General features: G+C 46.3%; 1 protein-coding gene across 1 annotated transcript in view; it reads left to right on the top strand.

The window, feature by feature from the left end:
- Positions 1-458: 458 nt before the first annotated feature.
- The window catches only part of LOC124473752, a 50,209-nt gene continuing 23,628 nt past the window's right edge, over positions 459-27,039 (top strand). Inside the window, exons 1-8 of the mRNA XM_047029416.1 lie at positions 459-467; positions 2,336-2,641; positions 4,315-4,545; positions 6,807-6,923; positions 11,955-12,095; positions 12,721-12,833; positions 24,838-24,947; positions 25,682-25,822. Coding sequence (XP_046885372.1) covers positions 459-467; positions 2,336-2,641; positions 4,315-4,545; positions 6,807-6,923; positions 11,955-12,095; positions 12,721-12,833; positions 24,838-24,947; positions 25,682-25,822 — 1,168 coding nt within the window. The remainder of the gene's footprint in view (positions 468-2,335; positions 2,642-4,314; positions 4,546-6,806; positions 6,924-11,954; positions 12,096-12,720; positions 12,834-24,837; positions 24,948-25,681; positions 25,823-27,039) is intronic.

Raw genomic sequence — 27,039 nt, 5'->3', positions numbered from 1 at the left:
TTTGACACACAGATAGTTATCTCTCTAAAGATATTACAACCCTAATGTGTGGGTGGCAGACTCACAGTTGTGTGTTTTAATGACTGAATAATTACAGTTTATTACTGAACTGGTAACAGATATGTAGTACCATTGGAAGGGGAGCAGACCAACTATGTCCTACCTTAACGCAGCAAACCACTCACCAGCTGTAGGTAGACAATAGCAAAGTGAGCTAGCTTTTGCGTAAGACCGTCGCTCAGGGAGCTCAATAACTAAATTGTTCTCCATTATCATTCTAACCTGATGAGCACGACTAAGCCACCTGTTCCGATGCTCTCATTCCCTACAGATAGGACTGATTCAGTCAATGTTGTTAGCAGCGCGAATGGGTCACCCTCTACATATGTTTGGGAAACCATTTGCATAATAAGTGGATCCCGCCTGTACATTCACACCAGGAGGCCTGTAATCTAGCCATGCACATGGTAACGACTACAGAGCTAATTGATTAGCATGCACTTCAGATAAGGCATGGGAGCTGCATGGACCATTGTGGCTAATAAGGCAAGCCTGAAGAGCAAGGGAACAGGCTAACAGGATTAGTATCTCGTCTCCAAGTCTTCACAAAGCCATCTCGCACACTCTTCCGTTTGAATGGTTGCAGTACGTTGTGGCCTTCGGAGAAAATCAAATCAAAATGTTTCTCTTGGTTATTTCTCTTGGTTACTCGGCACTTCAAAGGATGTCATGGAAAGGTAGCGCCAGCGTGCTCCCTTTCTTTGTGTAGAGAACAAGTATTCACTTAGTAGATGCTTTTATCCAAAGCGATGTTGAGGAGGAGATTTGAACTTACAACCTCGTGATGTGCTCAAAATCCACAGTGTTTTACCAAAATGTAGACAATTGTACAGTTATGCACAATTGAGTGCCACCACAACTGGTAACCACACCAGAGTTTCAGTGTCTGATTAGGCAAGAATGAACAAGACGGTTCAATAAAGTTTTGACACTATTCAGGTCTCAGCCGTTTTTAATGTGGCCATTCTGATGAACATTTAATTGATTTGCGAGTAGGTGAAAGTTCTCTTTGCTTAAGTGCAGTAAAACAGCCCTTGACAAACCTGGCAGCACAGAGAAGTGCCTGTGTGTGTGGATCTATGCGTGTGTCCACTATCCACAGGAAGCGGCCATCATTTTCACACTTTATCAATTAAACATGATTTAAAGTGGATTGAGTGACTTTTTTTAAATAAAGCCAAGAGCAGTGATGTGAATGTGAAGATGGTTATTCTGTCGCAAAAAGACATTGTGCTTCATTTGCTCATATTGACACGCTGTTCGTTCCTCTGTGGTTCAGATGCTCAGCATCGGCCCTCAAACTTTAGGCTTGGGTCTGAACATTTGTCCAGCGCCCAGCGTAAAACAAATTGGGGCCAACCCTCGTCTGAATTCCCTCCCTCTCGCCCTTCTCCTGCTCTCTCTTTTATTTCATTCTCTTTGTACAGCTCAGTCCCTCCCTGGCTGTGGTCGAGTACCTAGTGTGTCCTGCCTCAAAGAGAAAGGGAGAGTGTGTCCCAAAATCAAAGGCTTTCCTCTATCCTCACGCCAGCCTCCCCCTTCCCACAGTCAACACCACATCACCCCCCCCCCCCCCCCCGTGTCAGGGAGGAATTAGCAGCAACATTTCTAGACCCATTAGAATGTCAAACACATACACACACACACACACACACACAGACCTTGCATACTAAAGACCTCTCACATTCACAGGGGATGTCATAATAGTACAACAACTCGCTTTATAAGCCTCTCCACCTCTGCCTGGATGTTAGCCTCCTCACTCACAGCTCAGCGTAGATTGAAGGGGGTGTGTTCAGAACTTGATCTGGCATATGGTGGTTTCCCTTTGATGAAATGCAGAGTTAGCAGGAAAAGGCTTCTGGCCTTTTGAACTCTCAAATTATTAGTGACAAAGCCACTGATCTCAATGTGAGCCGGAAAAGAAGCGGACTCGAAGGCTGTGCTTGAACGTATGAGAGCCTGGTCAGCCTTGTCGTTTTTTAGCTGAAGGCCTTCCAAGTTTCTTTGTGCGTGCTGGCATGCGTCATTGTGTGAAGAGGCTGTCGAGTCAGGGATAGATGAAGGAGCACAGCTTACTTCTGTGCGACGTGTCGTTGTGCATGAGCGCTTAACAAGTACACTCGACAACCAATATAACGTATGTGGGAAATGACAGCAAAGTCCCACATTGTGGCTCACCCTACCTCCCTGCCACGCCCACGCTTTTGAATGCCTTTCACACCCCTGTATCTCCCCTGTATCCCCCCCTGTCCTCCCACTCTCTTCGCCCCAGGCGACAGACCCGGACGCGGGGGCCAACGGACAGGTGCGCTACCGGATCGTCAACCACCCGGGCCTGTTCACCATCACGGCCAACGGCAGCATCTACACGGCGGTGCGTCTGGACCGCGAGCTGCAGAGTCAGTACAACCTGGTGGTGGAGGCGTCGGACGGGGCCGTGGACCCCCGGCGGACCACCCTCACCCTCGCCGTCCGCATCTCGGACATCGACGACAACAGTCCCGTCTTCTCCGAGCAGAGCTACGTAGCCAGCGTCCCCGAGAACAGCCCAGTGGACACCTTCGTCATACGCCTCTCTGTGAGTATGCGTGTGCGTGTGTGTGTGTGTGTGTGTGTGTGTGTGCATTGCAGTTGGGTTTCCTGTGTCGCAGATGTAGGATGGTGGTATTAATAGACTAATTGCACAGATGAAATGACAGTCTTTTATAGCAGGTTTGTATTTCAGATGAACTGGATGGAATGTGGTTGCTTAGAGGTACTCTACACTAAGTTTCTCATCACACTTTCAGGCCTAACCCCAACCCTAACCTCACTATTTGGCTTGCTTACTAAATAGTAGTTATAATGTGAGCAGGAATTGTAAAAAAAAAAACTACTTTTGTAAAAGTCCAAGTTGATGTGGATAGGTGAGTCGTGGAGTGATTATTGAAGGATCTCTCTTTATCTCTCTTACTCTCTCTCTCTTTTCCTCTCTCTTTTCTCCCTCTACCCAGCAATGGGGCATCAGGGGCTTCAAACAGCTGCTGTATTAAACGCACCCTTTAACATCCTTTAACTTCAAAGAGTATGTAGCTATCAGGCGATTTGGCCCTCCATTTAAACTGTCATACGCTTCCAGGATTTCAGCTTTTAACACACGCAATGGAGGGTAAAACCATTTTTACCTATCAGAGGATCCGGCCATGTTTGAACTCTCTGGGTGTCACTGGCCTGCGATGGAGTAGGACTAAAAGCTGGTGTCTCTACAGCGCTGTTAAGCTTTAGAAAGTATCATTTCTCCTTTTGTCTCACGACAAACGCTAATGTAATGCTCCACAAACCCATAGCGCCTTGAAATGTTCATGAAAGTTCTGACTTGGATTAAACCATGGCGGTGTTCAACCTCTGCGCTCATGTTGTTTGCGCTGAGGAGGGCACGCCATGGGAATACCCCAGCAAGAGGTAGTTGAAGACTGAATGGGGGGGGGAGTAATTGCCAGCATATTGTGAGTGACATCTCACTCACAGAGGAGTAGGGAAGATGCCAGGAAAAGGGGTGGGGGGGGGGGGGGGGTGGATGTAGAAATGCCGGGGGTAGAGGATGAGTGAGTGACAATATCACTGTGACAACGCTAATCTCCTCGACAACGACTCCTCCACATGGATGGCACGGGGGTGGGAAACACCTGGAGTGAGATTGCAGCGACAAGCAGCCTTCTCTGGCTGATGAAACCAGCCTTCCTGCCTCTCTCCTCCAGAGGGACTTTGCCCCTTTTTACCCTCCTCATTTATTCATAAATGTACTTTATCTTTTTATTTCGGGGTATAATGTGATTCTCTGTGCATCCCCACTTCAAAGGCTTCCACCTGAAAGCTTCTCACACTCTCACTGACAGCTTTGACAGAACTGCCTTGGCTTGGATTTATTCTGTTGCCAGTTGAATATCACTTCTAATCAAGGGTGCGTGTGTGTGTATGTATGCACTCATGTGTGTGTAGTGCATAATGATGTCCTGACATTATGCACAGAGCATTATCACTTAAGAGAAACTGAACAACTAAATGATTTCCCCGTGACTCATGTGATCCACATTTAGGATGAAGCAAGTCACAGCTTCTTATGAAAGAAAGTGAAAAAATGTGGAAAAAAATAAGCATCTGTATTCATCGTAGGTAGAAATGAAATCATCCTATTTTCAGCGAGCTCATTCCAGTACTCTTGTCTTTCACACCCCACCTCCATCCCCCCCCCCCCCCCCTCTTTCCTCCCAGGCGGTGGACGCGGACCTGTTCTCCAACGTCACGTACCGGATCAAGACAGAGTCAGCCAGACAGCTCTTCTCCTTGAACCCGCTGACGGGGGTCCTGTCCGTGCTGCAGACCCTGGACTTTGAGGACCTGGCCAACATGGGTCTGGGGGCCAACATCACCTTCCAGGTGGAGGCCGTGGACGTGGGGGGGATCATGCCCCCAGGCCAGGCCACAGTCACCGTCCGCATCAGCGTAAGAGTACCTGATTGGCTGGCTGGCTGGCTAGCCGACTAGCTGGCTGGCTGACTGGCAGACTTAGTGACTGACTAGCTGACTGGCTGTCTTAATGACTGACTGAACGACTGGCTTGCTGGCTGACTATGTAGCTGGCTTTCAGTCACACTGTGCTCCCTGTTTCTTCTCCTGTGGTTTGTATCACCCAAACAGTGCCGGTAGAGAGCTGTGAGCCCCTTGCTGAAATGAAAGAAATGGGACTCCCTAGCTACAGTGTGCTCTGCATTTCACAACTCTCACACTTTGAACATGGTCAACGCCACACTGAGAGCACTCGTAGCTCTGCATTCTGACACTGCCACCTGAACTGAATTCAGAGGGCAGAGTGTGCACTTGTTAAGCAGGAGGTCTCCTCCTCTGGTTGGGATGAGTAACCACTGAACAGCCTCTCTCTGTAACCCTGGTTCCCCTCTTGGGAGGATATTGTGTGGTAGGGAACAACACTGCCCAGAGCAATGTTGCCACAGTACCCATGGTACAGGGTAGACACGAAAACCGACACGCTGATCTTAAGGACGTAGCATGCTGTGCTGGGGATATCTGCCATGTTCACATACAGCATCACGTGTTAGTAGAGTAAAGATCCTCCCGGCTGGATTGAATGTGTGTCGTGATGGCCACAGCCGTATTCAGCCACATTGATTCTATGGGATCAGTTCCAGGAGTCTTTCCGCTTCTGTTTTCTTTCACGATGTGACACACTTAATGGAATGACTGCTTTGAGTCTGGTGTCTTTGTCAAAGCTGGAAAAAAAAAACTATTTTCCCAAGAAACTTGGATCCTAACTTGCTTGCCTGCCTGCATAGCCTTCACATCACAAAGACAGGCTGATGGATATATCCTCTTTGTTTGTCACAGCGCTATTCCAGGTCTCGATGACTCATTAGCTTTGTCACTGCAATTTGGTGTGGATTTTTAGGGAGCATGCGATCCTGTCCCAACCTTTCAAGAGATTAGCAGCTGAATCCAAATGAAAGAATTAGACGCCTCCTGCTCTGGCGCAGTCAGCGTGTGTGTGTGTGTGTGTGTGTGTGCGTGGGGTTGCCTGTGCGTGCGTTCACATGTGTGTGTGTCGTGTTGTTATAGCGATGAATGTATGGGTGAAGAGTTTTGCACTGTTAGCCAGTAGCTTGTTGTTGAGAGAGTTCCTGGGCTCCATCTCCCTGCCTGTCCAGCTATCCTGGAGGAGAGTTTGCCCATTGATAAGGACAGGCTTTGATGCCAATTGCTTGTTGTCACAAAGCAGCACTGTGTGATAGGATAAGGCATGGCAGCTCTGGCTCTATCAGACCTGGGTGACGGTATTTGATACGGCGTACGTGTATTAGGCTGGGCCTAATGGATTTACGCTGGCTTCTCTGGGCTGCAGATTGAAGAGATCTGATGACTCCCCTTCCCTCCTGTCTCCCTCCCCCCTCCTCTGTCCTTATTGAAGCCCTGCTATGCGTTTCTGAAGCCTTTTATTTTTTTTGGTTTGAGCATAGCCTCGCAGTGATAGATTTTGTACCTGTGGGGATGCGGTTTCAAATTAGACCTCAAACTTTTTCTCTGTTGTATAACACCTCTGAAAGGCATGGCGGACTATACGAAGTGTTTGATAGTATGTGTGCTTGCGTGTGAGCGCGCTTGTGAGTGAAGGCAGGTTATTTGTTCACACTACTTTCCAGCTCCCGGCTTGGAAGAATGTCACGATCAGAGCTCATCTCGTCTTCAATTTCAGGGACATGGGTTTCATTGAACAACAGGATTCTGAGAGCTCATTGAACAGTCGGTCAGTGATTAAAAGCGATGGACATGTTACTCTCTTTGCTGTTATTGCTCTTTCCAGAGCACGGGTGCAGGGAGAAGTGAAGAGAAGGAGAGGAAAGGACATGACAAAATTACGTTTTATATAATTACACTCGCAAGCGAATGAAATCAGACAAACCGCAGGTGCATAGAAGTCACATTAACAATATGAACCACTAAGTATTCAGACAGCAGTAGCAGGGAGAGTGAGAATATAAAGAGAAATCAGATTCCATTTGACCCTGATAGTCCGATCCAGATCTCCCTCTACTTCCTCTTCTGGTCCCCCTCCCCGCCCTTCCCTGCCAAGTTCGAAACAGTCAGCAGTCCGTCCTACCCTCCAGACTTGACCTCGTACAGTAACCTTGCAAATCTTGTTGTGTTTACGATCCATGCCTGTGTTAACGTCACCTCTTCCATCCTCTTCCCAGGACGTGAATGACTTCTCCCCCGTGTTCAGCAAGGAGCTTTACAAGGGCCTCGTGGCCCCCAATGCACAGAAGGGCACAGTCATCGCCACCGTGTTCGCAGAGGATCAGGACCCCCCTGTGAGTACGCTGTCCAATGGGGGAACGCAGAGTGACCGGGGAGAGCAAATCCCCAGGGCTTCACTCTGGTCACTGAGACAAAGTGACAAAATGCTTTTTTTTACGGAGCTTGTGAGACACCAGCAGGCAGGGGTTGTGGAGTGGTTCGTTAGATCATGGTCACGACCAGACACACACATCATTCTCTCTCTCTCCCTTTCCTTTCAGCTCGAGTAGATATTCCTGTCGCTGGAGACAGTAAGAGTGAATCCGTTGAGAGAGGATACCCAGGAATAGATCTACAGTCGTTCATTTTGTCTTCACTCTTCGTACGGTCACGGTTCCCATGGTTTCCTGCCTCTACAGCAATTACACATGTTGAGTTTGTTGAATGAGGAGCTCGATTCTCAGAAGGGTCCCCCCCTCTGTCAGTCCTCTCTGGAGCCGGTCCACCTAGGCTGTCTGTCCTCCAGGCTCTCCGGGGCGTTTTAGTTTAGTTGACTGCCAACCAGGAAAATGAAATTACACAGGACGCCACCCGTCTTTTGAACCCCTGCCGCTGTCTGAAATTATTCCACAGTGGCCCCAAAAAACAAGGACGTGCCGAGCCAAGGGAAATTATCATGGTTTTTTGGTTCTTGGGTTGCACACTGCAATTCGACTTCATCAATAGAGCAGCACGGCTATTAGAATACTCAACAGACAGGTTGGGGAGATCATAAATTGTGGGGAACAAGGTTTTATTGTCCCAAAAATATGGGCCTTATCAGCCCCATGCCAATGCGCATCATGCTTTCATTGGCAACATGGCCCGCCTTAATATTTTATAGGGCTTCTGTGAGTCAGCGTTCTGTATGCTCTTATGCCTTCCACTTTACTTTTTGACTTTTTTCAGACAGTAGTTGTTTTGGCTTCATAAAGAGTACTCAGCAGTGTTCAATGAGCCTTGCAGTCCTGTGCTTGGCAGAAGATTGAGTTAAAATGTGGTGGAGAGGCCATGGGTGAGTGATTTGCAGTCTGTACCAACTGTGTTCTGCAACGTTCTGCTGGACTATACTTGAAGACATTCTGGATCTTCCAGGGTGTAGGAGGCTGTGTAAAACAGCCATTTGTGGGTGCTGGAGGTGTCCCTCTACCTATCTTGCGCGTTGGTTTCCAGTTCCTAGATTTTGCAGGTGCAGCTAAAGTCTTGTCTGGTTACGTGCAGTCATGAAGGGTAGATTATGCTACTTGATGATTGGTGTGTGAAGAGGGGACACACTCACCCACTGGGTGGTATTTACATGACAAACTGACTGGCTCTGGAGACTAGTTTGACAGACACACAGGGATTAGACCTCAGACCAGTGCCTGGATAACCCAGTCTCTTATTGACCTGGCTTTGGGAGCTCGAAGTGCTTTATTGACAGGATGCCTGTCACGGGCACTTCTGTGTGCTGCATTGGAGACTTGTCACACACACACACACAAACAAACGCACGTAAAAATACCCACGCACACACACACACACACACCCTGGAAAGCTCACTGCAATACACAAATCCATTAGTTGTTTATGTACCAAACACATCCCCCACCATTTTTCTTTTAATGTTGTGTACCTTTAGTGATAAAAGGATATAAAAATAACCGTCCATGATAGTGACTCAGCCCAACAGTGTACTCATCCTTGCACATACAGTAGCTCACCCCTGTCCTCTCATACTTTTTTCACTGTGAACTGTTCCGGGGTAAGGAATTATTCTATATTATTATAATTTTAGTATGGACTCAAACTAAAACCCATTCATCTGGCGATGCTGTACAAACCCTTTATTTAAATGTCAATCCCCGCCAGGTTCTAAAGGGAGGATCACCATGGAGACAAAGGCAAGGAGCTCAAGACATAACTTGGAGCTCTGCTTCTGTGGTTACTTGAGATGGAAATCTATTCCTGAGGTGTTTTTAGTCATTTTTTCTAGGTTTCTGAAAGGCGTTCATCAATGGGGTCGAAAATACAACAAAAACGCTAGTGAATTCAGGCAGCCGGTAGATGTATTAAACTTCCCCTTACCTTCTCTCTTAGATCTTCCTTTCCGAGGCTTTATTGATTACCTTCCCTAATCTATCATCTCAGACCAAGACTTGGGTGATGCCTAACTGCTCTTTCTGTGACCGGTACACTGTTTTTAGTGTTAGCTCAAGGTTACGGTAGGGTTCTGATGAATCATCTCCAACTCCACAGGTCAAGTTGCTGAGGTTCAAGGTTGTCTTCTGTACAGTAACACTACAGGTGTGTGTGTGTGTGTGGGGGGGGGGGGGTGCAGGGGGACGTAGAGTTAGACGTAGGCGTCCATAGTTATTTCAGTAGAGATGACAGCGTGCTGCGTGAGTGCAATGTCAGGGTCAAATGAGGATGTCCGAGTCTCTGCTTTCCTGTTCTCTCATGATATAGTCAGCTCCCCTTTCTTTCTCTTGCTCTCTCTCGCTATTTCTCTTTCTCGCCCTTACTGTCTCTCTTGCTCTAACAACATGCATCGTCTCACTGAGCTTGTAAACTTCATGGCCTGTCAGTTTTTATACTAAATACAGGCAGAACAATATTTATATATATTTTATATATATATATAAAAAAGAGCAGAACTAAGTTGTCTTGGAAATTAATGGATGACAGTTTTTTCTCCAAAGAAATGTTTCTTCCCTACCAAGAATCTCAAAGTGGTAAATCTACCAGTTTTTTGGGTGGTTTCCTTGCAATGTTAATGACCTGGTGTGTTTACTCCAACAGCGAGCATCAAACATTCATGGCCTGTGAGCTGAAGGACAGAAAACGAGAGGTGCTATAAAACTGAAAGCACTACAGAGACATACAGGGAATGAAAGACAGCCAATGCTTATGTACATACAGTCAAAAGAAAGACCTTGTACCAGATCCAAGCTCAAGTTAAGGGCAGGTGTTAAAGGCATGGATACACAGTACAGTTGATGGGGGGCGTGGACGGGATGTGAATAGCTACCTTTGTTCTAATGTATTCTTTTCTTCATGGCTTGGCCTCTTGACTTTACACACTGTGGACTGAACAGCCCGAGGCTCTGCCTTTCTTTGTGTTCTCAAAGGTACTGTACGTACAATCCTACTGACTGAGGAGCAGCAGACCAGAGAGCTACTGATGTTTGAATGCCACTGTGATATAATACATCTTGCCTTGGCCTTGAGTAACTTACATAACCTATAACATAGTTGGTTAACCCTTTTCAACTGAATATCCAGTTTGAAGGGATGACTGTAATTAAACATGGCTTGTGAAATTTTACTTTGGTGTTTTCTATATGTTAGCAGGGATTGTAGATTCGAATATAGTGTCAATTCACTGCATAATGCAATTCAATTTATCGGTGTTCAGTCACATCCAGGGTTGTCTATATTGGGCCTCTACAGAGCTATAGGTACCCTCCCCTTAAGGACTGCTCAGTAGAGACTGGGCACAAGCCTCTCTGACCAGGTCAGTAGGATTTCCAAAGGGATTCAATTGAAACTAGAGAGGGTACAATTTCTGGCGAAATTGTAGGGTGTGCTCGCTTGCGTCGGTTGCAGGTGAGTCCGCCCCTTAACATAAGTCTATGGTCCGTCCCCTTAAGTTTTTCCCTTCTAGTGATATTTTCAAGCATTTAGCCTACTACTGCATAATTCATTAAGAACCCCCTTTGAAACAAGCAAACCCCCTTTGATACAAGCTACTGTAACAACCTTGTCACCGGCAGTATTTCAGATGGAGTCGCAATTCAAACAGTACCGTCTGCTAACTGAAAATATGCCCCCCAAAACGTAAATACGTTTGACATTAATGTAGGGGGAAATGGTTTATTCAAAATAAGTTTTCTAGAGGCAAACTAGCTGCTGTTGCTCCACATTTCACTGATGGTTTGAAAACGCCGGAAATTAGAATGTTTCTTTTGACCTAAAGTTTAGCTGTGGCATTGAAGACAATACTACACACTGGCAGTAGGCGAGTCCAGTCTGACTCTGAGGCTAACGTCATTGACCAAACTATAAAATTACGAAAATACTAGACCACTATGACGCTTTCTAGCATTGGCTGCCGCCTAGGAAATCTCACGGGCAATCCGCACTCGCTCAAATTACAAAGACTTTCACAACCTAAATCAAAAATCCAAGATTGCAGTTCCACTCGAAATTGCTTTCTCAACAAAGCCCTATGGTTGGTAATTTTTTGGGGTTGGCATTTTTCACTCATAATCCAAGCTCCAATTTGCGTGCTAGAACGTTTCTATCACATTGTATCCATGCGTCATTGCTAACGTATGCGGACGTAGTGACGTAGGCTAGCACTGAGTACCCTTCGTTGACAGAAGGCACTTTTTGGCACAAAAACACAATTTCAACTTAAACCATGCAACGGAACGCAAATAAAAATACAATCAACTCAATCGCTAGCAAGAAAAATCTTTTGACACCTACGTTGTCTATGTAGTCTGAATATTGACTGATCCTTAGGGGTGCGAAAATAAACAATAAGAATAAGAAATAAATATATATATGTGAGAGAACCATGGTTGTGCTCGCCGAAGGCGTGAGCACACCCAATAAGAGTGTTGAGAGATGAGATAAGCGGCAATCTGGAGCTATGAATAATAGTAATGAAAAGGTCATTCAACTCCAAGCTTCTGTGGAAGTGGAGCTGGGCTGAGCTGAGCTTGGCTGGTAGGGCTGACTGAGGAATTAGAATTCTAGTTGGAAGTGGATGTGGGAGGGATATTTGAGTAGCTGAAAGCTAATGTAATGCAAGGTAATTAAGCTGATGATGAGGTTCGCAGAAAGCGACAGGACTGTGGAGATGAACACTGCTAGACGGATTCTAGGTATGCACAGCAACTAGGATGAGTCACCAAATGTTTGAACTCTCATTTTCTAACCCCAAGCTCTTTAAATGTCAACGGGCAAGACTTTAGGCGGGGGATCAGCTTAGAATCTCAATTCTAAAGTGATCCCTAAGCTGTACAGAGGTGAAGAAAACCGTCTAAAAATACCCGTCTTGTTTCTGTGTGGTCCAGGGAACGCCGGCCAGCTTTGTGCGCTACAAAGTGGACCAGGACCAATCCCCTTACAGCGGGAGCATCTTTGACGTGGAGGTGGTGTCAGGGAGGGTCATCACTAAGGTCAACCTCAACGAGCAGCCCAGTGTCACCTTTCAGGTGAGAGATGGCGATGGCTATTATGATGATGACGATGATGATGATGACGATGACGATGATGATAAGAAAACTCAAATGCTATGAAATATCAATTAACATTCTGTATTAATACGAATAAAAGCATGCACTCCTTCAGTCAGAGCGCTGCCTGAAATGCTTTGTAGTATGTTGAAGGAAGGAAAAGGCCTCTTCCAGGGTGCCATGAAACCATTCTGCCCATTCGTCTTACACTCCATATTATTAGCTTTCCCATATTTTGCAGGGCACAGAAGGACACTCGTTCGCTCCACACACTCACAGAAGGTCATGTGATTTAGTTGAGGTGACCTCACTAAAGCATAGCCATGGTAGCAAACACGGAGCAGCTGCTGAGGGATATTACGTCTCATGGATAACTCTCTCTCTCTCTTCCCTCTCCCTCTCTCCCGCCTCGGCCGTCAATGAATACTGATCGATAGATTCAGCCTTCATGGTTCATTCTCATGCTGAACACTTCTGCAGTAGCAGCCTGGCAACTAGGAAAAGTTGCTTGATTCTAGATATTAAAAAATGGTGTGTGTCTCTCTCTCTCTCTCTCTGTGTGTGTGTGTGTGTGTGTGTACGTGTGTGTGTCTCCTTGCCTCAGCTTGTGGTAATAGCCTATGATGACGGGGAGCCAGTGAAGTTCAACACAACCCTGGTTGAGATTACCGTTCTGCAGCCATCCCGCATACCAATCTTCACTCAAGAGGAGTACAGGTAGGACACACACACACAAACTCCCACTCGTTCCCTAACTCACTCACACGTGCTCACTCACACACTCACTCACCCACACTCACACATACACGCAAAAGTTAGCAGGTTCAGGTCACATTCAAACTCATTCAAACTTCGGTAAATATTTAGCAGGCTATACATTTACCGATTACATTCTGTCTGTTCTTGTATTCACTTCAGTATGTAGTATTTGTGGTTGTTGTGGTGCCGGCATATTAGAAGCCTGTACAAATGCTAACTGACGATAGAAAGCGGCATGCAAAACTGCTGTGAAACAGTGTCTGCATATCCAGCTCGTTGGGAGCAGTTTGTAAAAACCCAGGCAACTCTCCTCTCCTAATGCATAATGAGGCGTGTTTAGGAATATGTATACACACTCAGAGCTAGGCACCTCCGATCATCGCTAGTGCAAACCACAACATTTGTTTGCCCCCCAGAGGACCAGAACCTCTTCTTGGGTTTATTAAGAGAGTCTTTTAGCCAGATTAAATGTTTAGTATGTTCAACTGGTGGGGGGGGGGGGGGGGGGGGGGTGGAATGGAAGGATCAGGTCTATACTTCTGGCTGTGTCAGTTGGAGCCAGGGAGTAGAGTTTGAGGTATTGATTTTCATATGTCATAGGAAAGGGAAGTTCTGATCTGGGCAGTTAAATGCACATATTAAAAATGGTGTGACGGCTCAGGATCTGTGGAGGAAGATTTCTAACATTTGAAAGGGGCAGGGATTGGTCAGTCAGAGACTGCTGGCTGTTCCTGGAGAAGAAGGTACAGTAGTCTTATTTTCCAGGAGCTGGTATCTATCAATGGTACTCTAGTGTTCCTGGGGCACGTACAGTACTCTGGTGTTCCTGGAGCAGGTACAGTACTCTGGTGTTCCTGGGGCTGGTACAGTACTCTGGTGTTCCTGGGGCAGGTACAGTACTCTGGTGTTCCTGGGGCAGGTACAGTACTCTGGTGTTCCTGGAGCAGGTACAGTACCCTGGTGTTCCTGGGGCAGGTACAGTACTCTGGTGTTCCTGGAGCAGGTACAGTACTCTGGTTTTCCTGGGGCAGGTACAGTACTCTGGTTTTCCTGGGGCAGGTACAGTACTCTGGTGTACTTGGAGCAGATACAGTACTCTTGTGTTCCTGGGGCAGGTACAGTACTCTGGTGTTCCTGGGGCAGGTACAGTACTCTGGTGTTCCTGGGGCTGGTACAGTACTATGGTGTTCCTGGAGCAGGTACAGTACTATGGTGTTCCTGGGGCAGGTACTGTAGAGTGCCTGGTATTCCAGCTTTGTGAGGCATGAAAACTGTAGTAAAGTTGGCTTGCGCACACCACAGCTAAAAGTAAAGCTTGTTAACTTGGATTAATTTCCAGCAGTGTATGCCAATCTTGGCTCTGGGTATCATTTTTAGCAGAATCAAGTCTATCCACTAAGAAGGGCTCTCAAGGCCAGTTAGGCCTGTCAAACTTTTCTTTCAAGCTCTTTCTTAACAGTAAGTGCTTTTGCATGGGTGGACTAGAGATGTGTGTTAAAGCCTCAGTAACACTGCCCTTGAATGATCCATTCAGCACACAGGGATAGATCCGCAAACGTGTGGCTGTGCATTGTTTCTCGTGTGTGCGTTTGCACGCTATGACACGGCTAAAGTTCGCGTCTTGTCACCCATATGTGTGTGCACATGTACATCTCTACGTCTGCATGTGTGGGTGTGTGTGTGTGTGTGTGTGTGCGTGTGTTCCCTCTTTGCGCACCCGGCCACCGTGTGTGCATTCAAGCGTGCTCGAGTAGGCAGGCTGCTGTGTTGACACCTGAGTGCAATTCTATCATTTGTGTGTATGATCACGTTTGGCCTCCCCCCAGGTCCTATCTGGTGATTGCTCAGCGTTAAACACAGTACCGGGAGCGCTGCTGATGAAGGGCTGCAGATTAACGCCATGAACGAGTGCCGCGTCCTACACATAGCACAGAAGGTCGGCGCGCGGCGGGCGCAGCGCCCTGCAGGGCAGCGCATTGTCAAGCGTCGCCATCCACAGACGCCGTCTCGCCATCAATTAGAAAGCCATGAAAGCATTAGCCAGGTGTGAGCACGCTCTCCTGCTGCACACAGTGTCTCTGTGCTTCGTCTGGAGTCAACTCCCCCCCCCCCACACCCCCTCCTCTTCTGGACTATGAAGTACCTCTATGCCCCTCCTCGCTCTGTCTTGTCTTCCCGGCGGACACCACAGCCCACCAATCACTCCGTAAGCATCGGCAGAAGACGCCTGTTTGTCTTTCCAGAAAGCTGTTAGTTAGAGCAGCGATCAGGTATGCTGTGCCTACAGCAAAGCGCCACACAATTAAAATAGCTCTGCTGGGCATTGGTTGGCTTAATGATTTCTGTAAGGGCTTTATAGCTAGTCTCTTTCCATCTGTTTGAGGGAAATCAGATTTCTCCCTCCAGACTTTCTTGCACAAAACAATGCTTTGTATCGTACTGTAGTGGCTTGCCTGTCTACCTCCCTTTTTGATTGCTTAGCTGCCTGCTTCCCTTCCTGCCAGTCTACCTGCCTGACGACCTTTTTTGCTTCATTCCTTACCTGCCTGTCTTGCTGCCTGTCTCCCTGCATGCGTGACACAGGAGCTTGTTGCTAATGATGTCAACTGTAGCCAGTGTTTAACATGAGCACGTTCTATTGATACTGTCAGTATCAAACCTTCTGAGGTTAGTTTTTGTAAAACCTAAAGACATCAGGACTGTGGGATGTAGTTTACCATATACTGTAGTACCATAAACTGAAGACAATACTCAGGGGGTCATCCATCACTGTCATCCAGTGTAGGAGCACTGAGTCAAAAAAACACTGAGAAATATTGAAAGCACATTCGGCTCTGGCTCCGACTTCCCCCCTATCATCAAATCACAACGACAGGGTCTTTGAGGTGATGCTCAAAGACACATCTTCGTGGAGAACTGTTTAACGCCGGACACTAGGGAAGGGAATGAATATTTATTTCCCCCTGCATGTGCTCTCTGCAGGAGAGGAGGAGTAAAGCCGCAGGCTAAGCTGGACCGTCGGGTGAATCCCCTCTTGTAGAGAAGCTGCTTGCTTGGCTGGCACTCGGTTAGCATAGCAGGGCTGAGCTCAAGCTAGGCAGCTTCTTCCTGCTCCTCCTCCACCTACTGCCGCTGCTGCTTATCTCCCCCCAGCACTAGCCTCTGAGCCGTGCAGGGAGAGACTAAATCACAGGAGGCTTTGCCTAGCCCCTCCAGAGTTTGTCATTTTGATGATCGCAGCAATTACAAGCTCTCTATATACTCTCTCACTTTGTCTACCCGGGTGCTTCTCCTCTAAGCGTGCCTCTCCCTCTCTAGTTATACCGGTACACCTTTATCTCTTCCTCTCTCTGTCTATCTAGTATCTGTCTTTTTCTCGCGGGTTCTTTTGTGAACATATGAACTCTATTTATCACATAAAACCTCAAGTGACTCATAACAGAGTATGTAAATGAGAAGATGTGATTAAAGTAAAGATATCTCAAGCTAAACACTGACCGAATATGAAACCGTAATTACACATGTTCTTCCCCCACATATTGCTGTAGGCAGTCTATTAATATGATAATTGTGTTTTGACAGTCAGCACAGTGAGAAGTTATACCAAGCAAGCCTCACATTGCCCGCATTGGAGAATGAATTAAAGCCCTGGCACTAGTGCATGTGCCCCACACACCTTCACACCTTCACACACACACACACACACACAAACAAACACACACACACACTACACTAACCCTAGTATATGACCATACTAGTCTAGCCTTTCCATGACTGCTCTGGGGTTTATGTTTGTCTATATTTTTTATGGTTTTATTTATATCACTTTCTTTTAAACTGTTTATTTTATTTTGTCTACTTTTTTTAATAATGCCTCTTTTTAATAATGCCTCTTTTTAATAATGCCTCTTTTTAATAATGCCTATTTGAGCTTTTTGAACTCTTTCATTGTGTACGTGTGTATGTGTAAGGTCAATCGCACTGTGAAGCACTTTGGCCAGCCGTGTGGCTGTTTTTAAATGTGCTATATAAATAAAATTGAACTTGAACTAGTTTGGAATACAAACAAGATCATGTCCTTATCTCCATTGTCATGCCCTAGCACTTCCACGAGTGTGCTATTAGCATGCTGTCCCTCAGTCTATAAATACGCCTCACAGTCCATTATTGAGCCACGCTTGTTGTTGCTAACAAAGCAAACCAAGCTGCCATGTCAGTATTGAGTATTACTACAAGCGGCACCTTCTCAAGCAAACACCTGTGCCAGTGACATTACGAGTAAATTAGCTGTGGTATGTCATCAATTAGGATGTACCCATTTGTTTATACACACACATACACACAGAAACACACAACGTAGCAGGTAATCCTCTCCCTATTAGATTTTGCCCATCCAAGCTTGATTTGCAATTATGAAACAGATCACTGGCACTCTGAAAGAGAGTCTTCCTGCCTCCTACAAATATGCATTCTACACACTTCTATGGTACTGTAGTCAAGATGCGCTGCAGCAACACGTTCTCAAGCAGGGATCATTTCTAAGTACTCCACTCCTCTGTCCTGGTCTTTCTTCATGTGCGTGAACTGTAGGGAGTGCTGGTGTAACTTAACTGTGCTTTTCAGAGCTTCAGTGCTCTCTGGTGTCCCTCTAATGGCTCTTAGACAGACAAAGGGCTGCTCTGCCACCAGTATGCCCCTGACCATTAGCGAGTCATTAAACACCCAGGAATTACCTGAGAAGAACAATATTATCCCTTACAAGGGCTCGGGCACCATTACTCATATTGTAGACCTTATTAAGCAAGAAAGCTTTGGGGGATTTTGAGCCTTTTTGTCGACTTATCTAAGTTGAACTTCATTGTCTTTTGGAAAGTTCAGCTTGTTAACAAGACATGTGTTTGTTTATGTAGTAGAACCAGAACTATTAATCGTGTATTTGTTTCATCATGTTCTCACAGTAGCATTTTGCTGTCATGAAGACTACTGTATGCAATTCATTGAGATAAAGTATCTATGCCGTTCATGAGCGAGCACACAGCCCACTGACTTCACCCTCTGCTGCCAAGCTGTCTGTGAACATCATAATATCTCCCACACACTCATTACACATGTTACTCTGAAGTCACGCCAAACACATCTCTTGGCCTTTCTCTGTCTTTGAAATATAGACCCCCACACACACACTCACTCACTTGGGCAGTGCACACAGACAGTACACACAAACACAATTCACCGACTGTTGACTTCTCTGCAGTTTCATCTATAATGCATGAGTGTGTTTGTACCTGAAGAGACTGTGGGATTGATATTCCAGAGCACGAGGCTGACCTGAGCCTTAAACCCTTCCTCACTCTCATGTGTGACCTTTAACTCTCCCTGCTAAGCAGACAGGCCCCAAGTTTTACTCCAACACACCCATAACACCGGACGCTGCGCCTCTCCAAATATCAACAAAAGGTCAGTCCCAGAAGAAGGTGCTTGCATTGGGGTCCAGGGTATCACTGTAACCTGGAGAAGTGTCACTATCTCCTGTGGTGGTGGTCTGAAGTCCCCATACGCTCAAACAAGGTCACTGGTTCACAGTGGAAGCAGGATTGATGAATCAGGAAGTTGGTCGAAAAAAATCAACCAATAGTAAATGGAAACCTCGTTTTTTATACCAACACTGTGATTGGATTGAGTTACAGTTTAGGATGTGTATGATGGTTGCTTGTTGTCTGCAAAGTCTGTATGCTAGTTTCCACAGCTGACAAAACCAACAGACTGCAGCTTTGGCAGGCCAACAGTGAGAGTAAATTATTCCTGTTGAGTGTGTGTGCCCAAACTTATGTTTGTGTTTGTGGGCTGGTGTGTGTGTGCGTGAGTGCACATTACAGTAGATTGTCCTGTCAGGGTGGGATTGATGTGTAGGAGACACAGAGGTGTGGGTTCTTGTGTGTTTTAGTGTCGTGTGTGTTTGTGTGCGCGCGAGAGGGTGCACTAGATTGTCGTGTCAAGAGAGGAAGGGATGTGCCAGTGTACCGTGGAGAACGACATCTGTGTGTCAGCGGGCCTCCCGCCACCAGCCTTAATGGTGCGTCTGAAGATCTGCCTGCTTCTCCTCACCTGCTCAGGGGTCCTCCTTATGCGCGTGCCCACTACGGAGAACCCCATCCTGGGTGTCAGATGACCCTCTGAAACGTGTGGCGCTGTGGTGAGATGGGACATTCCATGAGGAAAGCATTATTAGGTTCTCCTTCCCAGAACTACAGAGAGTTTCGCTGGAGGATCAAGTTGAGCTTGACTGAAATGGTTCCTCTAGCTTTTTCTGTGACCGTGCGAAGGACTTCTGATGGTGTTCGAGTTCCAGGTCATGTTTCTCTGTGGTTCTGTTCACTGAGGTATTGCTGGTACTCCTGTATTGCTGGTACAGGGGCACTACAGTTGATACTACAGTCAATGGAGTGTATCCACAAGACTCTCTCCAACCCAGACTCCTTTTAGCTCTTTGGCAGATTTGTCATTTGTTTGGCAGAATTTTGCAGTTAAATCGTCTTAGGAAGCTTCAGAGTCAGCAGTGCAACACCACACTGGGCTAATATCCGCAAGCTAGATGGGGTTAGTCCTGACATAACACTTTTCACGGCATGCCGGCTGGATGAGGGCCGGTACAGCGTTTAGTTCTCTCCAGATGAAGAACATTTGAAACGAGCTGCAACCTGATTGAACAAGATTGTAGCAGACGTCGGGATTTAAGCTGTTGGAGGTTTCCTGAATGAACTTGGTTGGATTCCATCCCTTGGTGTTTTTGTTTTCCATTCAGCACAAGCTGTGTTTAGTTGATTGTGATGTAGTTGGAAACCTTCATCCACGGTACTCATGGTGGCTGTGCATGTGCAAGTCCCCAGAGATGATGCCGTGGAGATTTGGCAGGAGACCGGCATTTTCTTAATCATTTAAGGGTGGTAAATACTAAATCCTGTCTTTCTTTTCCTTTGTGTCTCTCTCCATTTTTCTTTCCTCTGTCTTGGTTTTGGTTTTCCTCTGTCTTGGATGTTTTAGTATCTGTCTCCCTCTCTTTCTATCTCTCTCCTTCACTTTCTCGCTCTATCCTTGCTAATTCTTTTCTAAAAACCTTCAAGTCACAATTTATCGGCATGCTGCTGCTAGCGGTTGCACCATTAACACATGGTCTACACATGCACATAAAACGCACACACACACAATCTACACACAGACATGCTCAAAGCCACGTTCAAACACATCGGCATGCAGAGGGTAGAGTTCCAGACACAACACCCCTCTCTACCTGCCATCGCAGCTTACTCTTCAGTGTTGCTTGTGTACCACAGTTCCCATTTATCACTGTATCAATTTCCTTCTGTGGCCCCGAAATGTCATTGGACAGTCTCATCGGAAACAGAGGACACTGGGCTTGCCCAATTTCTCTTCTCTCTTACAGTATTATGTGCACCTTCGAAGTTCAGTGTGCTCTGTCTGAGAAACGTTTGTCGTAGATGTCCTTACCTTTTCTATTCCTATCCACCACGGTTAGAGGAGAACACACATCCAATCTTTTGGCTTTTCACACACACATTCTATTTTGCAAGCTAGCAGTTTGACTTTCCAGGTAATGGGATATGTCTGTATGGAACCATGTCCATCAGACGTAACACAGTTTTCCTGAACCTAATGGACCTCTTTCAGTACAGTAGGTAAAGTGTTTTTCTATATAGCAATACTCCCACCTCCCGCCCTCCCTCACTTCTTTTAAGGCATTATGTTTCATTTTCAAAGATCTGGTCTGAGTCTCGGAAGCTTGTTACAGTATTACAGACTCTCAGCACTGGAAGGCCTGCACTTTGACTGATTAAAAATGCCTATGCTATCCGAAAATCAATTTTCGGAAAGTTTCCAATTCATGGGATCCATCCAATGCTGATCTGTGGTTCTTGGGAAATAATTAAGACATTCTCTTCAAAAGATTAACATTATCCCATCATGATATAGGAAGTTGAAGGTTTGGAGTTTGGTATTACATTGTACTTCTTCTTTAGACTCGGCTTGGCTACATTTCACCCCAGTCATTCAGACACAGCCAGAGCCCGCTGATGTCAGTCGCCAGATTGGATATGTACACTCCATTGTTCAGAATCCATTGGAGACTCACGCAGTCAAGCACGAGTGTGTCCTCGGCATTGGAGTATAGTCTTTGTAAGGCTTTAGTATTCAGCAAGCGGCCTGGTGTGTAGAATGTATTAATGACATTTGAAAATATTTAATAAGGCCGAGGTTAAGAGGCTATTTCCTGTGCAAACCAGACAGTGTGACTAAACTCACGGTGTCAAACCCTCTTAGCTGTTCTTTCTTAATTAAGACAACGGAGGGCGAGTCCATACGGCTAACGTTTGTTGTGGTTGTCCTCCGTTGCGTTAGCTATATTAGCGATAAGGACACCCACCTAGTTCATGATGTCCTTGATGAAGCCATGTGAAGGACCTGTTAGACAGAATGACTCAGATGGAGTCACTGTCACCTCCGCCGCTCGCCAGTCAACTCAACAAGCGTCGCTTAACTGCAGAGCTAAATGCAGCGGCATCAACAGAGTGAGACAGTGTGATCAGGGAGCTGGAGTATTAATGAACACTCATGCAGTGTTTACAAAGCTCCTGCTTAGGAGAAGTCTAGTGCTGAATGACTCAGATGTTTGTTCACTCAGTCCTGATGTAAAATAAGCTTCCTGTACAAGGGGGGCAGAGGGGGGGGGCAGTAGGGGTGAACCACCATTGTAACCCAGGTCAAAGTTGCGGAATCCTCAATGACATCGCCTGCTGTTTCTGTGGCGATGTTTTCCATGTAGGTTATGGTGGCGATGATGAGGAGCTGTAGTTGGCAAGGCAACATTGCCCTGGTAGCACACAGCGGGGTTGGTGCTAACCTGCCAGGTCTTGTCAGCGTCACTGTGACTCTGGCTCCGGGGCCGAAGGGCTCGCTGACACCTCTGTGTGTCGTGCCCCTCAGCGCCGCGTCGCTCACCTGCTCTCATGTTGACACAGTGGCTGTCTGTTGCCCGTGGACCTGTCATTGTGCACGCACCCAAACAAACGCACACATTTTATCTAACTATCTCTCTCTCGCACACACACTCTCTCTCTCTCTCTTTCTCTCTCTGTCTCTATCTTTCTCACTGTCTCTCTCACTCTCTCTAACACACTATATCACACTATGTCTCACACAGCATCTCTCTCTCTATCTCTCTAACTTTATCTATCTCACTGTCTCTTTATTTCTCGCTCACTCTCTATCATCACCCTCTCTCTCTCTCTCTCTCTCTCTCTCTCTCTCTCTCTCTCTCTCTCTCTCTCTCTCTCTCTCTCTCTCTCTCTCTCTGTCTCTCTCTCTCTCTGTCTCTCCAAATCTCCTGCAGTTTTTTTGCCCTCTCATTATCTAACCCTGCCTGTGGTATCTGAATATGGAGGTCTGCTCCTTCGTTGCCCCCTCTACAAGTCTCTGCACTATTACATAATTGAATTCTACAATCCACCCACTGGCTCCCACTCATTTACTGTCATTGTAAGGGGTACGTCTGTCCTTTGTGTATTGACTTCACCCTGCTCTCATCTTCTGCATATATCAGATGGTTACAGACTGTTAAAGATCAAATGACGACTCTCTAAAGTTGCCTTGTCATTGTCCCATCATTCCACTTCCAGGTGCTATGCAAAAAATGGTAATGGGAAGTAATGATTGAGAGGCCTCGAGTTTGAATTGGGGCCCAGAAAAATATGGATGTGCTCTGTACACAAACAAACACACTGAAATAAACAAACACACACACACATCTCTATGGAGTTCTCGGCCGCTAACCCCCTCAGGCAAAGCTACTTTAGTGCCAAACGGCTGCATTTCAACTCTCAGTGCTGTGGGGTAACTGTGCGCTAACAGGAATATTTATATAGTGTAGCTGGAGTGCTGAGCAGCTTCCCCTCTCAAGACATGCTGTACCTGAGCGCTGGCCTCCTTCCTCAGCGGTCTGAGCCACACTGATACCAGCGCCTTTCGTTGACTCATCTTCCAGCGACAAAGTTAGTCGCAATCCAGCCTCACTGTTTAATGGGCAAAAACGGAATGAAATACGGCGCCAATGATACATACCACGGCGTCAACGATCTATGGCGCCTTGGAGCATGATCCAGTCTTGACTGTTACAAGAACCAGCCAACACTGGCACTACACAAACTGTGTCTGAGCATCGGCTTTCATTGGTTGGATAATTGGCTAATTGTTAATTTCCTTCTCCTTCATGTCAAGTTGTTTAGGCAACCTGAAGAGGCTGTGAAGGGCTCATCTTTTCAATGACCTATTATTATTTATGCTAATGTGCTTTTTGACAGGCTTCAAGATCAAGGTGCCAGTGTGGTCTTGATTCGAGGCTTTTTAAAGCATTCAACACACACTGTTCAAAAAGAAGACATTTTCAACTTCAAGTTGCCCTTGGACAGTCTTGTTCCAGATGACAAACTAAGCTTGCAATGCATCCAGTAAAAGCTTCTGCTAAGGTTTTATGGTTTTCTTAACTGCAACACAATGTTGACTGATTTTTGCACACACTTTATGTTCTCTTCAAAAGTCTGTTGACTGTCTAAAAGATTGTCAAAGGATTATGGAACATGTTATTACTTTTTCAGCAACCAACATGTTCTCAGCTATTGTACACATATTATTGGGCTTCCACGGACAAAGACATTTTGATTCTTCATTTCCCTTTGTGAGTCAGCTACCATCTGACCGTCATGTTTAGTATAGAAAATGGATTTCCTCTCCATTGTGTGAGCTGTCATGAATGCATTTTTATATCGATTAATTAATCATTTGACAAGAGCCGGACGATCTATAAAACAACTAAAGTGATTCTCTAAATCTCAGTGACGGTTTTCTAGTTAATGGCTGATTTTTTTATCATGATGATTCCTGATAAAACGTGTGGAGTTCGCCAGGTCAAGAAAGACCTAGGTGATGAAAGGAAAGCATTGACACTTAAAGAAAGTACCAACATTTAAATATCCTGGTCATAACGTTTAAACTGCAAGGACAACTCAATATCACCCATTTACTCCTGAACGTTCTCTGGGTCTTTGACATTGACTATTTTTGGGGGATTGTGTACTACGGAGCGGAACGCCCACAGATCTGGGTTCCCCCAGTCGTTGGGCCGCATAGCTGTCAACGCTTTTTGTCGTGTGATATCGACTGTGTTGTGAAGTAAGCTTGTCTGAAAACGACACAGACAGGCGTGCACACGTTGAGAGTTGGAGGGGGGAAAAAAGCATCTACACGGCACATCAGGGAGACGACATTATCAACTTCAATCAACCCTCAGTGACACTCTGCCAAGCTAGTATTCAGCGCTATTTATGGCATCAGTCATTTCTATGGAGAGCAGAGTCAGGCTTATCTACCCCTGGATGTAGCGATGAATGCACTGTCACGCGTGATCGTCAGCCCAGATTATTAGCTGTAACATTTAGCTTTTGTCTCACCGATCAACGAAATTAGAGCCTGTGCTGTTGTCACTACAATAGCAGGGGCATTGAATATCAAGGACATTGTGTGGGTGAGCTTTCTTAGGGTGACACTAGAAGACACCCGAGACGTCTTTTTCTCAGCCAAGATACAGCTCCTGTGTCAAGTAACACAATATGAAATTATGTTTGGAACAGTCATTAATACATGCACTTCCACTTAGACAACACAAAACGTGTCATCGCATGTGACTTCGTTGTCTTTGGGTGCCGAAAAGCCGATGGGAGACTCTGTCATAATGTACCTATGTGACAGAGTTTTCTTTGTTCTGTGCAGAGTGATATTTGGTTGATTAATGTTTCCTTGTCATTGGCAGCTCGCTTTGGTGAAAAGAATCCGCTAAATGAATCATAATTTTTTTTGGGTGCCCCCGCCCCCTCTCTCTCTTCCTGTCTCCCAGTTTCTCTCCCGTCAGTGAGCTGGCCCCCGTGGGGACTCGCGTGGGGACCATCCTGGCGGCCGCTGTAAACGAAACCATCTTCTACTCCATCGTGGAAGGAAACGAACGAGGTAAGTGCCGCCTTTTACAACCCCCCACCGACCCCCCTCCTCAGCCTCGCTCCCCCCCCTGTCTGACAGTCCCGCCGAGGCAACTGTCCACACTCCTGAAAATAGCACGCTCTTAAATAATCAGGACATGTTGGTGGAGTCTGTCATCAACGTTCTTGCTGGTGAAGTGGGGCCAATTAAGCCCAACTATGCAGGCCTTTCTCTCAGGCCCCCTGATCATGCAGCAGCTAAGTGAGACCCAGGCAGGTCTGAATAACGTAGAGTGCCCCGTGGGAAAGCAAAGGATTGGAGAGGTGTGCGAGGTCGGCTGTGGTCACAGAGCCAGGGGGAGGGAGGAGATGGAGGAGGAGATGGAGGAGGCAGGCAAATGATGAACACTATTGATTTCAACTCTTGTGAAGCGGCCAACATGGAGGGACCTGATCTGGACTGAAGAAGCTGTGGTTGGGGCTTTGTGTATTAGTGTGTGCTTGTGTGTGTGGGTGTGTGAGTGTTGCCTTGGAAATCGGTTACCATGGAGTCAACAGGACCGTGGAAGATTTGTCATACAAACAACAGAAAATAAAATAGAATAAGATATGGGTGCTGACACAAAATTGTACCAATCACAGATGTTGTCATTGTTCTTGTAGCCGTGTGTGTGTGTGCGTGCGTGTGTGTGTGTAAAGGTGAGAGAGAGACCCGTAGAAAGAAAAGGAGAGGGAGAAAGCAACCCTGCCTCTGTCTTCTTCCAGGTCACTTCAGAGTGAACAACCGGACAGGCGTGATCTCCACGGCGAAACCTCTGGATTACGAGAACACCACCAGCTACGTGCTCCGGGTCCAGGCAGACTCCCTGTCCGTGGTCATGTCCAACCTGAGGGTGCCCTCCAAAAGTACGTGGGTCTGTGAATGTGTGCGGGTGTGTGTGTCTGTCTTGGAGGAGGTTGGGAAGTGGCTCGACTGACAAAAGGAAGTGCCACTGTCACTGTCACTCTCTGAATAGGATAATAATGTGTCAACTATTGTGTCGGGATAAGTGGAGTTACTGTATGGAAGAAGCACATTAGAGATCATGTTCATGATTGTGATAATATAACTGCAATTTCTTTGACACTGCCTTTATGCACCTCAACACTGACTCGCACACACACACACCAAATGCACACCCTCACGCTCACACACATGTGTGCACAGTTCTGATCAATGTTGTGTACATGTGTTGGAATGTGCTTGTCACAGAGAAACAGTAACCCATGCATGTAGGGTTGAAATTGCCTTGAGATCTCTGTATTTATCCAATTACCTTGAAGAAGATTAGAGCACCATATTATGAGATTTTTCGTTATTAAAACTCGATTGAGTTGACATATTCAGAGCAGAACAGCCGAGACTTGTCAGGTGAAGATTGCCGTGAAACATTACACCTAAAACACAGACACGCACACATGCCCCAGGGCAAACGTGCATACGCAGTTCATAATACTGACTAAATGATTAGAATCAACATCATTTCCCCCGATACCTCCCTACCATGTCCCTAAATTAAAGTGCTCTTATTGCACACTCAAGAACTCATTATGCCATTGCAGCCATCCTTCCTCCAAATGAATCTGTTTCCACTGGGTGTGTTTGTACTCACTCGAATTTTACGGAAAATGTTAACCTTCTTACCTCACCAGAAAAACACAGAGCAGAACAATACCCACTTTGGGATCGTGAGGGCAAGTGAAAGAGAGTTTTCAAGAGAGAAAGACAGGCTGAGAGAGAGAGAGAGAGAGAGGCTGAGAGAGAGAGAGGCTGAGAGAGAGAGAGAGAGAGAGAGAGAGAGAGAGAGAGAGAGAGAGAGAGAGAGAGAGAGAATTTCCACAATCTATGTCAGCAGCCACTTATCCACTCCTCCAACATCTCATCAGTCCCCTCTCCCCTAGGGCAGTCCCTCTGGTCCTCACACTGTGGCATTCGTGCCTGTGATTTGATGTACTGTGTTTTTGTTTGTCCTATTCCCCTGGCGCGTCCTTAGCCCTACGCCACATGACTTTACATTTCTGTGTCCCGCCAGACAGAAGAAAAATGGCCCTTGACAGTGCATATTTTTCACCCTAAACTGCAA

This window comes from Hypomesus transpacificus, chromosome 11 (genome assembly GCF_021917145.1).
Source record: "Hypomesus transpacificus isolate Combined female chromosome 11, fHypTra1, whole genome shotgun sequence".
Lineage (NCBI taxonomy): Eukaryota > Metazoa > Chordata > Actinopteri > Osmeriformes > Osmeridae > Hypomesus > Hypomesus transpacificus.
Note: the sequence above shows the minus strand (reverse complement) of the source record. Positions and strands in the feature narration are given on the sequence as shown.